The sequence below is a fragment of the Phocoena phocoena genome, chromosome 2 (assembly GCF_963924675.1).
Source record: "Phocoena phocoena chromosome 2, mPhoPho1.1, whole genome shotgun sequence".
Lineage (NCBI taxonomy): Eukaryota > Metazoa > Chordata > Mammalia > Artiodactyla > Phocoenidae > Phocoena > Phocoena phocoena.
In genome coordinates this window covers 9,519,857-9,533,062 of record NC_089220.1, presented here as the reverse complement: position 1 = coordinate 9,533,062, position 13,206 = coordinate 9,519,857, and the positions used below count along the sequence as shown (strand labels likewise).

Here is a 13,206-nt window from a genome sequence, read left to right as displayed (position 1 = left end):
TCCCACCCCCATGCTTAGTCCTAACTCGAAGCCTAACTTGGCAATAATCAGCATGAAAGAGACAAACAGGGCCGAGCGGGGCTGGTGCTGCCGGGGCCCGGCTCATAGGAGCGAGCCTCTCTGCCGACACACTCCTGACCTCCTGACCTCCATCGCCCCGTGCCCAGCCCCGTTTCTCAGGCCTGAGAGTTGTCCTTCAACCCCCAGGAAGAGCAACGGGGAAGGCGTTGGGAAATCCTTGCCGCCTGTCCTCTGGCTTTGCGCTCCAGGGGGTCCCACTCTCTCTGCCCGGCCCTGAGCTCAGAGGAGGGTTTGACTCCCGCCTGTCCCCAGAAGCACTTGCCCTGGGCCTATCAGTTCCTTCCTCTGTCAAATGGGAAGAACAGTCCCTGCCATGGCCACATCCCCTGGTTGTTGCAGAGACAGGGAGTGAACAGTTGTGAAGGGGGTTCTAGAAGCTGTAAGCTGCCACATGCATGCTTGAGCTAGTGACCGTGGGTGAGGATTGGTGCCTACGGCCAGCTCGGGACTTGGAGCTGGGGGATAGGGGGAGCCTTGATGTGTCAGCGGCCCAAGAATTACAGCATCTGGAAAAATCACTTTGATGAACTCGACTACCAGCCACAAATCAGAGGATTTTAAAACTCGTTCCAAAAACGAAAAAAGACCCAACAATCTTCTTTGCAGAAGGCCCTGAGTGAGACGCTTTTCTCTCCTTCTGTGATGGCAGCTGGAGAGAACACTGAGCAGATGCTGGTGAGATACGGCCCCACAGGCATCTCTGGGCCAGAAAGGCCTGTGGCTGACGTGGATGCGAATGCTGTCTTAGCATGATCCTGGTCATCTCCTTGACTATCTCCTGACACCTGGGAGGAGGGAGAAGCCTATTCCGCAGGTGAGTTTTAAATAGTGGACCGAACACTGCAGTACCAGACGGTGGATTCCCAGCAAGCTCCGACCTTCCATTCCTTCCATTCTCTGCCCAGCCAAACCCTCTCACTGGTGGCACCCTGCCTACCCACCTCCAAGCCTTTGATCAAGCTGCTCCCTCTTCCTGAAGGACTCTCTCCCTCTCACCTGCCCATCACCAGCTCAAACCACAGAGCTCCAACGAGCCACCACCAAAAGTCTTCTAGGACCCCTCCTCTGCCCAACCACAGCATGCCATGGGGTGCCTAGCACCCTCCACCTCAGTACTGGTCACCTAGTATCGAATCAGCCTAATCCTCCTGCCTGAGGACGGACGCTGCTCCATTCCTCTTTGAGACCCAACTCAGAACAGGGCCCGGCACTCGGTAGGACTGGCAAGCGTTGGACGAATGGCTTGCACACAGAAACACTGGAGTGTGACAGCCAGACACCTTCCTCTCTGGTCTGAGCAGGGTGGCTTCCTTGCTGCCACCGTACCTGCCTGTCTTCATGGCTCTGCTCTGCCTGGCCAAATACTAACTGGTCTGCAACTCCCACTTCCTCCAGGAAGGCTTCCGGGGTTGCAGCCATCTTTCCTCTTGGTCTCCAAGTCAAAGTCACATAATCGAGCCCTTCTTGACATCCTGTTTCCTATTGTCCTGAAATTGTTTCTTGCACACACAGACTACAGCCCCAAGAGAGCGGCTCCCAGGCAGCAGGCACCGTATTGTGTTCTTCCATATGCTGCCTTATAACCCGCCCCCTACCCCCATCACAGGAGGCCTACTGTGCTAAGACCCCAGAGGAAGGAAACAAAGCATTAGGCAAACAGATGTAAACCCTGCCTCCATCCCTTATTGACAACAGACTCCATTTCTGGCTTAAACTCTAAACTTTAGACTGGCGAGGAGCAAACTTTTTCTATGAAAGACCAGACAGTTAATATTTTCCATTTTGTAAGCCCTACTATCTCTACTGCAACTGTTCAACTCTGCCATTAAAGGCGGAAAGCAACTGTAGAAAACTCATAAATGAATGGGCATGGCTGTGTTCCAATAAAACTTTATTGACAAAACAGACAGTGGACCAGATTGGTCCTCTAGCTGTAGTTTGTCCACCCCAGCTTTGGAGGATTACTTGAGATGACATTGAAACCCCTCTCCACACAGACAACATCAGACCACACCATAAAATATCCCAAACTCTGCCTCAACCCCTAGCTCCCTCCATCTCCGCAGAAGAATTGGTTTTCATCTCAGCATTTACCCCTGAAATCTGAAATCACAGCCCGTCTGCTTGGGGACTAAATGTGTCCCCCAACAGAACCAGGAACTCCAGGATACTCCAGTATCCTCAGCACCTAGAACAGTGCCTGGCACAGACAGGGCACCCTTTTAACATTTGTGAACTGAATGGAGGCCATTATTATTATTATCATTGTTGAAAATCATCAATGAATAACGTTGTTTACGTGCTTCTATTTTTAATGCATTGATATATTTACCATGACTAATCATCTGTGTTTGCAAAACCCCAGGTGATTTTCATGTGTTGCAGGAAATTATAATCCTCTCACATTGGAAATGAGGGGGCTGAAGCTCACAGGTGACGCCACCTGCTGGTGACCAGGCAGAGATTGGAGCCTAGACTTCCTGGTGGGTCCTTATTAAGGGAGGTAGCCTGGCAGTGTAGAGAGAGCACTGGACATGGAGTCTCAGATGCGACCTTACTTGAAAGAACGACATCGTTTCACCTTCTGCAAAATGGTGACAATAATGCCAACTTCACAGGGGCTGGAACGGGATTAAATGAGGTACAGATGATAAGGCACTCAGAATAGTGCTGGACATGGCAAAAACCGCTGAAGTAGTTGTCCTTAGGTAACAAGATGACAGCAAACACTTCCACCCAGCCTCATAAGGCTTAGAAGGGATTAGATAACGATGTGATTATGAAACTGTTGATCCTCCCAAACATAAGATGCATTTTTTACCACACCCTCCTGGCACTGCAGAAAATACTTCCCTTCTTAAAAAAAACAAAAGCAGCAAACTACAATGCAAACCTCTTCCATAAAGACAGAAATCAACCACAAAGACCTATGATCTTTTCAGAGCTTTAATTGCAGTCAAGAAAAGGGTTAAGTTTCCATCCACTCACATTTGTATCAGAGTCCAGTTACCATACAGGCCGAAACTGAAACAAAACCAAGGGGGTTTCACCACACTAAGGCATGGGGTCTCCGTTTCAACCCATGCACGTCGGGAATCTTCTTGCAGCAGAAGCAGACATGAAATGAAAACAGCAACCCTGAAACAGAGGGAGCGTCACCCTGTTCCTGGCATCCTGCACCAGCGGAGGGGGGACACCTCTTTGAAGGTTTCAAGCATGGCAGGAATCATCATGCATGCCCAGATTATGGTTAGGATGGCGGGGGGAAGGGCGGCATCCACACACACACACAACTTTCCATCCTTGCCCACTTCAGTAGAAAGTGATTCACTTGGTTTCAGATTTAAATATTTATTCCTCAAATACAAAACAATGTTGAACAGGCACATCCCCTAATGTCCCAGCCATCTGGCCTTCGGTCGGAACATCTTCAGATGAAACGAGCAGATGGGATTCCGACTTCACAGAGTCCTGAGTCTTCTTAGCAGAGGGGGGATCTTTCCAAATGCTCTGGGCTTCCCTGTTTCTTGGAGAAGGGCAGTTTTATTTTTCTGGTCCCAGCGTTAGCACTTTGAGGATTTTCAAAGGAGGATTAGCCCTATTCCATCTGGAAAGAAGCATTGCTGGGTCTTGCCAGGCGATGTCAAGAATTTCTTTAGGACACGAATAAAACAGGCACAGTCACCGTGAGGCTGACTGGTCAAACATTAACTGGTGTGATTCAGACCACGCTGGCTCCAGGGCTGTCTCTGCAGTGAGCTCCTACCTGGCTGGCGCAGGCCCTCCCAAGCCCACAAGCTCCCCCTCTCAGGAAGGATGCCCTTGACAGCCTCTCCATCCTCTGTGCAGCCCTGCAGCCATGTGGGACCGCTGCCACTGTGCTGTGGACGACCTGTGGACACCGCACTTATGACACTCTGTATCTCTCACTGTAGGCTGCTGGAAAACACAGGTCTTTTCTCCAAAGATTTCTTATTTTTTAGATATTTCTGTGCCCTCCCCCAAATTTTAAACCAGCTACCCTGTGTTAGTTCTGAGTGTGTGGGGTGCGGGGTGTGGCAGTGGCCAGGAAAGAGCGCTCAGCCTTCCCCAGTTCCACAAGGAGAATTTGTCCCCTGAACCTGCAGCGCTCCCTCACAGGGTCAGTCTCACTGATCACGCAGCAGGGGTGAAGCATCTCCTGGGTTCGGCATCATACAACTGGTAAATCAGGGAGGAAATGATACAGACACTTTGCAACTCTGTCCATCTCGGCTAAAGTTATCTCACTAATTATAGCTTCTATAAATCAGCTCAGGGTAAGGGAGGGCATGCAAACGCCCAGCTAAATGAAGTTCATCCGACTGAACCCAGCCAGTTGATTTGGTCAGCAGACGCCAGAGGACCTCAAAATTAGGAAAACAGAAGGTGTAAGTGGAACGAATGCCTAAGGAGAGGAGGAGGGGTTGGGAGAGGAATTCTTAAGATCTCTCTTCACTGATGCGTCCCAGGGCTGGACACTTGAGAACAAATGAGGGCTGCTGGAATCCAAAAATTATAGACCCACTTAAAAATACCGCAACACGCCATAATTCATCCTGTTTGTTCTGTGGGTCATTTGCACTGCAAAGACAATGGCTTTTTATCTTGCCCAGATTTAAAACCCAGCTGTGACAAAGAGGTCTTCCATGTTGTCACATGGCTCCAGGGACAGACCTCGGGGATACCCCATGTCCCACCGACAAGTGAGAAACCCTCACAACCAAAAGACCCAGCCCGATCCATGTCTCCCGGAACTTCCAAGAGCTTTGCACTGGATGCTGTGTTTGGTTTTCATTTTCCTTTTGAAAAACTTCAAGGTCATTTCACGAAACTTGGAAATCGAATCCAAATCCGCTCCCAGTTCGCCTTCTTCACTGTCAATCGCCATGTCCTAAAGCTCTTAAGCAGAATGCAATCCATTATACCTTATCAGATACTTCCTTGTCTTAAATCCATGGCAATCACATTTAATTTCGTTAGAGTTTGTGTCCTGTGGTCATGCATAAACTCCTAAGCCAGCAACAATTAAAAACAAGGTGCATTCCTGAATTTCTAATTCCAATCTACTTAGGCAGGGCATTAGCCAGCCAACTTGAGGGTGGTTTTTCAAAACACACAATAATAAACGTGTCAGACACTCTGCTGGGTTCTTATATTATCTCTAATCCTCTACCCAAGCCCATTTTGCAGGTGAAGAAGGAACCTCTCCCAGGTCACTTGACAAGCACACAGCCCCATCCGGATGGAGGCTTGGACCAGTGTGACTTAAGGGCCAGCCACCCAGCTGTCCACTTGCCACCTCACATCACCCTGCCCTCCCTGGGCTGGAATTCCATCTTCCATATGGGTGAAAGTTAGCATCTGTTTCACTTAAAGAGGTGACTGATTGGATGTGCAATGAACAAAGGAGGGTTCATTTGGGGGACCCTAGGTGACAGACACAGGGATCTTTGGGTGGGGGACTTGGTGCCTGAACTATTTTACTGAAAACCTCGTACAATTCAGAAAAAGCATGCCCTGTCACCCCTACCTCTCGGCCCCCATTTTCTCCCACATGCCAAGAAATGAAAACAGGAATCTGCCAACCTGATCTCACACACACCCACTGAAACGACATCCTTTACGACACCCTTTACACAAGGCTTAGAATGTTAGCTCAACGTTCCAAAGTCAGTAAAAGACAAACTTGAAGGACTGTCACTGAGATACACTCTCCAAGGGTGCGGTTTGTAAAGCAATTGTTTTAAGCCCTTCCCCCTCCCCCCTCCCCCCTGCATAGCCCGTAGCTAAGAAGATGAACGCACCCTCCCTGGAGCAAGGGGGCCCGCATCTTCCCCCATACACTCCTCCGTGGTCTCTTACTGGTCAGCTCCTTGCAGCCAAGGGCCTCCTTGGCTCAGGTGACCTGGGGTACCCGGAAGTCGTCACCCCATAACTTGCCACCAATCCCAAGAGGCAGGTGGGGGCTCTGCTCAGGTCTGCTCTGCCCTTTACGAAGTGTCCCAGGGAAGGCATTTAGTCTCTCCGAACCTCCATTTCCCATCTGCAAAATGGGCTGTGACTCCCACCTCCTGAGGGCTCCAGAGGCGTGCAGAAGGGCTTGACAGTTGAAAGTGATAGACTGATGTCAGGGGTTCTAATGGTCACCATTGTTCTTTGCCAGAGCCTGTCTGGCACCTTGTGGCAGATTAATTCCTGTGTCCCCCGGGGGCAACTGCATTCACTCCTGCGGAACTTATAAACGGGGCTTCAATCATCACCAGAAAAGAACAGCCTGGGTTCTGTGAGGCAGCCTGATTTATGGAAAAGAGCCCTGTCCCTTGGAGATGGCAGTTCTCATCCTGGACCTTTGTGATAACTTTGTGCCTCAGTTTGTTCAACAGTGAAATGGGGAGAACACCTTCAAGCGGGAAGGGGGACACGCTGTGAAGACTGGAAACCACTTCGCCCGTCACCTGGCTTACGTCCCACCCATCACTTTTCTAACACCGGGATCCAAATTCTCGCCCAAGACAACTACGAGGTCCAAAGACAGCTCTTGAAAGCCTTCTGCTCCCAGACACCATGTGGGCCTCCCTGACCCCAACAGCCAGGCTAAGACGAAGGTTTGAGCCCCACGGCTGCCTGGGGAATGCAGGAGGAGGTGGCTGGACTCTAATGAGACCGTGCTGACGTTTCCCTCTTTGCTCCAGATGTCTGTTATGTTTATTTCCTGTGAGCTGGGCCCATACTAAAGTGCTTCGTCGGGTCCTCCTGCGTGAAAACCTGGACAGGGGGGAGCTTTCTCTTGCCACCCTGGCCCTGCCCAGGCCAAGCTGGGAGCAGCTGTCCCGCCCCCCATCCCGCCCCCCTCCTTGCACACCCCACTAGCTGTGGCTTTTCGCCAGGTGCCCGTGAGGGAGGTGTATCTGAGAACCTACCCCTCCCTCAATCCCCCTCCCTGTCACTTGTTGAGGACACTTCTCCAGGCTAGACAAATACAATTTTTTTTTTAAATGAAAGATCCCATTTATAAGGAGTCTAGGGACAAGCTGTGGAGAAAGACACACAGGAGGTTATAGAGTTCTGGAGACGTCAGATTTCTCAGGGTGAAATGATGCTGCCTGCTTCTGTTGTATGTCAGAATGTTCTAGACTAAGGGAGCACTGGAGGAAGGGTGGAAGCCAGGGCTCACCCCTCTCCAAATGGGACACAGAGCGGCACCTAGGAACAGTGATACAGAAGGGGTGCCAGGCAGGCAAGGCTCTCCCCCGGGAGTCTGATATCTGACGAGGAGGTACCATAATGGCCATTGCAAGATTCATTTGAAATTAATGGAACAGCTTCTTTGAGTACTTCTCACCAGAACTGACATTAGTGGAAACATGTCCAATTACAATATAAGATTTACTTGGGCGAAGATGCTGTCTCCCCTTTATTTCTTACAAGCTGAATGTTGTTAAAAAGTATTTAACCTGGGCGGGTTCGTGCCCGGTCCGGGAAGATCCCACATGCCGCGGAGCGGCTGGGCCCGTGAGCCATGGCCGCTGAGCCTGCGCGTCCGGAGCCTGTGCTCCGCAGCGGGAGAGGCCACAGCAGTGAGAGGCCCGCGTACAGCAAAAAAAAAAAAGTATTTAACCTTTCTGAACCTTAGGTTCCTCGTCTGTAAAACGGTGAAAGCACTCCCCATCTCAGAGTACATGAGAGGTAAAATGAGATAACGTACATAAATCTTGAAGTGCTATGTCTGACATAATGTCATAATCACATTAAGAAAAAATAAGTAGCCATGAAAGATTCCCCCATACTAGGTGTCATTGTACCTTTAATGAGATAGACAGTGCCTCATGTCCACAACCCCCCTGAAAGGCAGATGCTATCACTGTGCCCATTTTACAGTCATGGAAGGTGAGGCACAGAAGGGGATTCAGTCATTTGCCCAACGTCACAAATGACGGAGTCTGGAGAGGAACCAAGGCAATCTTGCCCCTTGAGGCAGACCTGGTCTCCAAACTGCTACCCACCTCCTTCATTTAGGGATCCTCTTTATTGAAAAGGTGCTGTTTGGAAGCCACCCCTTATTTCCTAAGTGCTTTCACCTGCTCCAAGAGTCACTTCTACCTTTTAAACCTGATAAACGCTGAAAAAAAAAAAAACAAAAAACAAAAAACTACCGCTTCTTGTAAAAAAAAAAAAAAAAGGTTACTTTGTGTGTGATGTGCTACTTGCCGGAGGCTGCCCATGGGAAGGGAAGAGCTCACCTCCTTGGCAGCAAACACATCGGGACACTCTCTGAACCTGAGCTTCCTTGTCTATAAAATGGATTTAGTGTAAACCCAATAAAGTTTAACACATTAAAAGCCATTCCTGCTGGCCCTTGGCCTCCACTCCATCTTCCCCATGGTCTGGAGAGAACCCTACAGAATGCACGCTCTCATCTTCACCCCCAGTGCTTCTCCAGCACCGGGAAGCTTCTACAGGCCTTCCCAAGCTACTGACCAGCGCCCCAGCCGCTCCGGGGCTTCTCCTACTCTGGCCCCATCAGGGGCAGAGCAGAGACAGTAGGCAGAGAAAGCCAAAGGCTCAGCACTCCCACCTCACTATGACTCTGCCACAGCCGCTGGCGTGCTCTAGGCCCGGTAGGCGGACAGAATGCAGGGCTCAGAATGTGCACCTGGTCACCCCAAACTCCCAGGGAGAAGCACGATGGCCCCCCACACCGGCAGGCTCCTCACCGGGCTCTTGGGCGCACAGCTCCGGGCTGCCCAGCAGGGCTGTGGGGCAGAAACTGTCACCGGGGAGGAGGTGAGCGGCGAGAGAGACCAGCAAAGATCCAGGAAAGCTTCTGGAGAGAGGGCATGCCTGCCTAATTCCACGCGGACCCGCCGCCTTAGGTCTGGGGATTTCGCGGGAGCAGGGCCGGGTGAGCAGCCTAAACGGACTCTGGAGACGCTCCCAGGATCCGTCAGCTCCAAGCAGATCCTGCTTATCCGCTATCCCATGGGCAGCAAGGAGGAAGAAGGTCCTGGCTCTCCCCACGGGCGAGGGGGAACAGCCTGCTCGCAGGGACAACGCTACCGCCCCCAGACAGCCGGCAGTGCCACTCTCCACCCCTGCCCGGAAACCTACAGACGAAGTTTACACCAGGACACCCGGTCCTGTGACCATTCGTACCCAGACCTTCTGTCTCCCTTTTTTCTTTTTTTCCTTTTTTGGGCAGGTCAGAGCTGCCCGGTTTTCCTTTTGAAGCTATAGACTAACTAGATTTCTTTTTTTTTTTTTGTGGGCCTCAGATGGTGCTGGCGGTGGGGTACGAAATACAGAATGTGGCCCGTCTACATCGCCGTCACTTTATTGTACTGTCACCGTTAATTTAACTATAAATACTACAGCGGGGAGTGAGTCGCCAGCGGCCAAGGACTTCGGGGCAGCAAGCCCCAGCGCGGCCCGACCCCAGGCGCCCACCCTCCGGACGGTACACTATTTACAGCTCCTCGTTCCTCTTTCTCGACCCCCCTCCCGCAAGGCAGCGCGTGTGCAAGAAAGTAGCATCGTCTGGGTGTGCAAGTCCTTCGAGTTAGGCAAGGGCCACGGCCGGCCCGCGGCCGTCAGCTGTCCGAGTCCAAATCGCTTTTACCTTCCTCTTCCCTCTTCTCAGGAGACGCCTTCGACGACGTCTTGTTCCACTTCTCGGCGTTTTCCGACTCCTCCGACGAGGACCGCTTCTGCCGCCTCCATTTGGCGCGGCGGTTTTTAAACCAGACCTGTTGCGCAACGGAGGACAAAAAAAACGGTTAGGATCAAAGGCGCGCCCCCGCCATGCCCGGGCACCCCCGGGACGACCCCGGCGTGGAGAGGGAACCCGGGGACCCCGCGCGCACGCCATCAAAAGGAGACCCGCTCCCGCTTCCGTATTTTCATCCAACTTCCTGGGCCTAAAGCGCCCTCCAGTAGCCTCCAGGCCGCTGCTGGGATGTTTTTAAAGAGCAAGGAGACCCAAGGAGAGCTGAGCAAACCCGGCTGGAGCCTTGTTTCGCTGGGAAGGGCCGTGGGGCGCGCCCCGGCGGGGTCCCGCGCCTACCTCCACTTTCTCCTCGCGGAGGTGCACCTTCCGGGCCAGCTGCTCGCGGGTACCCACGTCTGGGTACTTGGTCTCCTGGAAGAGGTTCTCCAGAGCTTCGAGCTGCTCGTCGGTGAAGATGGTGCGGTGCCGCCGCTTCCGCCGGCAATGCAGCTGGTTGAGGAGCTGCAGCTCGGTGCGCGACAGGGTGCCCACGTTCATGTAGGGCAGCATCTGGTGCGGCACAGGGGACACCAGCACCGAGCCGGGGCCCTCGTAGCCTGCGACAGAGTAAGGCGTACGGTCAGCCGCCTCCGTTGCCACCGCGCGCGCACACGCCCGCCCGACACCCACTCCGGATTTAAAATCGTCAGCAAGGGGGTGCTGGGAATTGGGGGTGCGCGGAAAACAGGGTGTGAGGAACCGGGGGACCGTGCGACCGCGTCCACCCGCACACGCCCAAAGCCGGTTAGGGAATCCTAAAAGGCTAAATTCTAAAAGTCTCCTCCACGCAAGCACTGTTACAGTCTCCGCTAACTCTCGCCTAAAGTTTGCAGCAAGTGTGCAAACGCCTGCGCCCGATCCACGAAAAGACGGGGGTCGGGTGGGGGCAGGTTTTCAAGAGGAGAAAAGTTTGTGCAAAGTGAAAAAGGCGAGCGCCACTGCCCACCCACGTCCCGGGGGTTGAGGACCGCGGCCGGCCGCCGAGGCCGAGGCCGGCGCGAGTGCGACCCTACCTGGGGGCGTCGGGACGCAGGAGCACTGCTGGGCACCCAGCGGCGGCACGGCCCCGCAGCAGGCCGGGCCCACGGGTGCCGCCTGCACGTGCAGCTGCCCGTAGAAGTAGTTGTTGTAGCCCAGGCGGGAGCCTCCGACCGCAGCCGGGAGGCCTGCGCCGCCGGGGGCCACGGGGCGCGGGTAGAAGGCGCCATAGTCCGAGGAGGCGCCGCCGCCGGCGCCGTAAAGCGAGTCCCCGTGCAGGGCCGGGAAGACGACGGGAGCCGCGGCGCTGGGCGCCACCGGCAGCACCGAGTCCTTGCAGCGCGGCCGGGCGGCCAGGATGTTGTCGATGCTGAACATGCTGGCGGGCATCCCCAAGCCCCGCGCCGGGACCGGGGGGCGGCGGGGACGCGCCGAGGAAAAAGCCTCAAAGTGGGGGGGTCCACGCTCCTCCCGCGGCGGACCAAACCGAAAGAGAGCGCCGGCGAGCGCGCAGCCCCGCGCCCCTCCCCGCCCCCTGCGTCCGCTCTCCCTCCTCCCGCCCTCCCCTCGCTGCAGCGATTGCCGAACTCAACTCGCGGGTAGGACGGAGTTTAGACCAGCTGAACCTCTTGTTGGTTTTATACTGAGTCGACGTCATCCTGGATTTAGTTCCTGGTAATATGCAGATGACAAACAGAACCAGATTTGGCCCTTTCTGTTCCTTTGGGTGGGGGGGCTTGAACAGAGGGGGAGGGGAAGAGGTGCCAAGGGGAGGGGGCTACGGGGGCCTGAAAATAGATTGTGGATTGCGAATTAATGAAATTAACCTAATCTTTTCCATTCAGCAGCCCCGCCGCGGGCCGGCGGAGCTGGGCGGGCGTCCTAATTGCCCCGGTTAATCTCATTAATTCCACCGTGAGGCCGCCGTTAACAACTCCCTCTGCCGACCTCTCCGCCCCCCACCTTTTTTCCTCAGATTGGGTCCTATACTGGGTGCGATTCCCTCTCCATGAAACTCAAATTCATTGTGGCCAGTTTTACTTTGGGGCTACATTTTTCTTTTGCTTTCGGGATGTGTTTTGTTTTAGAAAATGTGAGGGGCTGCGGCCTCAGTCAAGCGAGATTGAAATTCCGCTCTTCCTTCGGCCCCCATGCACTGACCGCCTAATTTCACCTCTGTTTTTTATCTTGACATCCTCTCCCGAATGGAATTGGTTAACCCCCTAAAAAAAACCCTTTTGTTTTTGCAAACGCCAAAATTTGTAATGACAAAACGACGAAAGAAGTGCATCGTGGTTCTTAATTGTGTGTGTATATATATATGTATATATATACACACATATATATATGTATATACACATATAGATAGATTTTTTTTTTTTTTGCAGTCACTTTGGGTCTGAAAACTAGCATAGCAGTCCCTAGGCCCTTACACAGCAGAGACCAAATTCATCCACTACTTTAAAATTCTCCACCCAGAGTAGCAATCAGAAGCGATGCTTCCAACTGATTCCTGCGTGGGTGTCAGTAGGTTTCGTGTTTGTTTGTTTTTTAATTTGTTTTTTCGGAAGTAGGGTGTCTTCTCCCTTAACCGTTTTTGTTTTCAGTGCAAAATACAAAAAATGGGACTTTAGGGATTCTCTGTCCCCTTTCCCAACAATTGAATCGCATTTTTCCCTTTCGACTTGCTGGTTCCCTGACCGGGACAGGCCCCCTAAGCTGTCCTTCCCCTGGCAGGCCTAAGCTGGGATCCCTGGGCCCCGGTGGCCTGGCCGAAGTTCGGCTCTGCTCTCGGCAGGCGGCCACGGTGATTTGCCGGATCCTCGGCGCGTCACGGCCCGTCAGCCGGAGCTGCTGGAGGCGCGTCCGGTCCACGACTGAGCGCATGCGGCCGAGCGCCCTGCGAGAAGGTAGGACACGCTGAGCGCGGAACGAAAGCAGCCCCCGAGGTCCTTCGAGCCCGGCGCAAGTCCCGGTCTTGCAGAGCTGTGCTTCCTCGGCCTTTCGCGCAGGCAACTCCGGCCACTCCAGGGGAAAGGGCAGTGCCGGGCCCAGGCGAGACTGCCTAGCGCCGGGGTACCGGGGCACCTCGGGTTTCCCGAAGGATGGCCGACTTTAACTCACGCCCATTTTTCGCTATTTCTTACTGGCTCATTAACCTGGGGCCCCAGCAAGAGTATCTGAAGTCGCCGCACTACGGCTAAGTATGTGGGCTGCCTCCTCCGTGGTTCTGGGGCAAAGGGGAAAGGGTACTTAATTGCTGGTTTCGGGTCAGAGGAGAGATTGCGCGGAGGCTTGGTCCTGCCCGCGCGTAGAACTCCGGAGGCGCGCAGCACTGATCTGCAGAAGCTAAGCGGTGGGGC

General features: G+C 53.4%; 1 protein-coding gene across 1 annotated transcript; it reads right to left on the bottom strand.

Annotated features, from left to right (window-relative positions):
- Nucleotides 1-9,689: 9,689 nt before the first annotated feature.
- On the bottom strand, nt 9,690-11,233 carry GSC (goosecoid homeobox). The gene is made up of 3 exons (XM_065872471.1): nt 10,879-11,233; nt 10,163-10,422; nt 9,690-9,845 (listed from the first exon to the last, which is right to left on the bottom strand). The coding sequence occupies exons 1-3, from the start codon at nt 11,231-11,233 to the stop codon at nt 9,690-9,692; spliced, it is 771 nt and encodes a 256-aa protein (XP_065728543.1).
- Between the last annotated feature and the right edge of the window lie 1,973 nt (nt 11,234-13,206).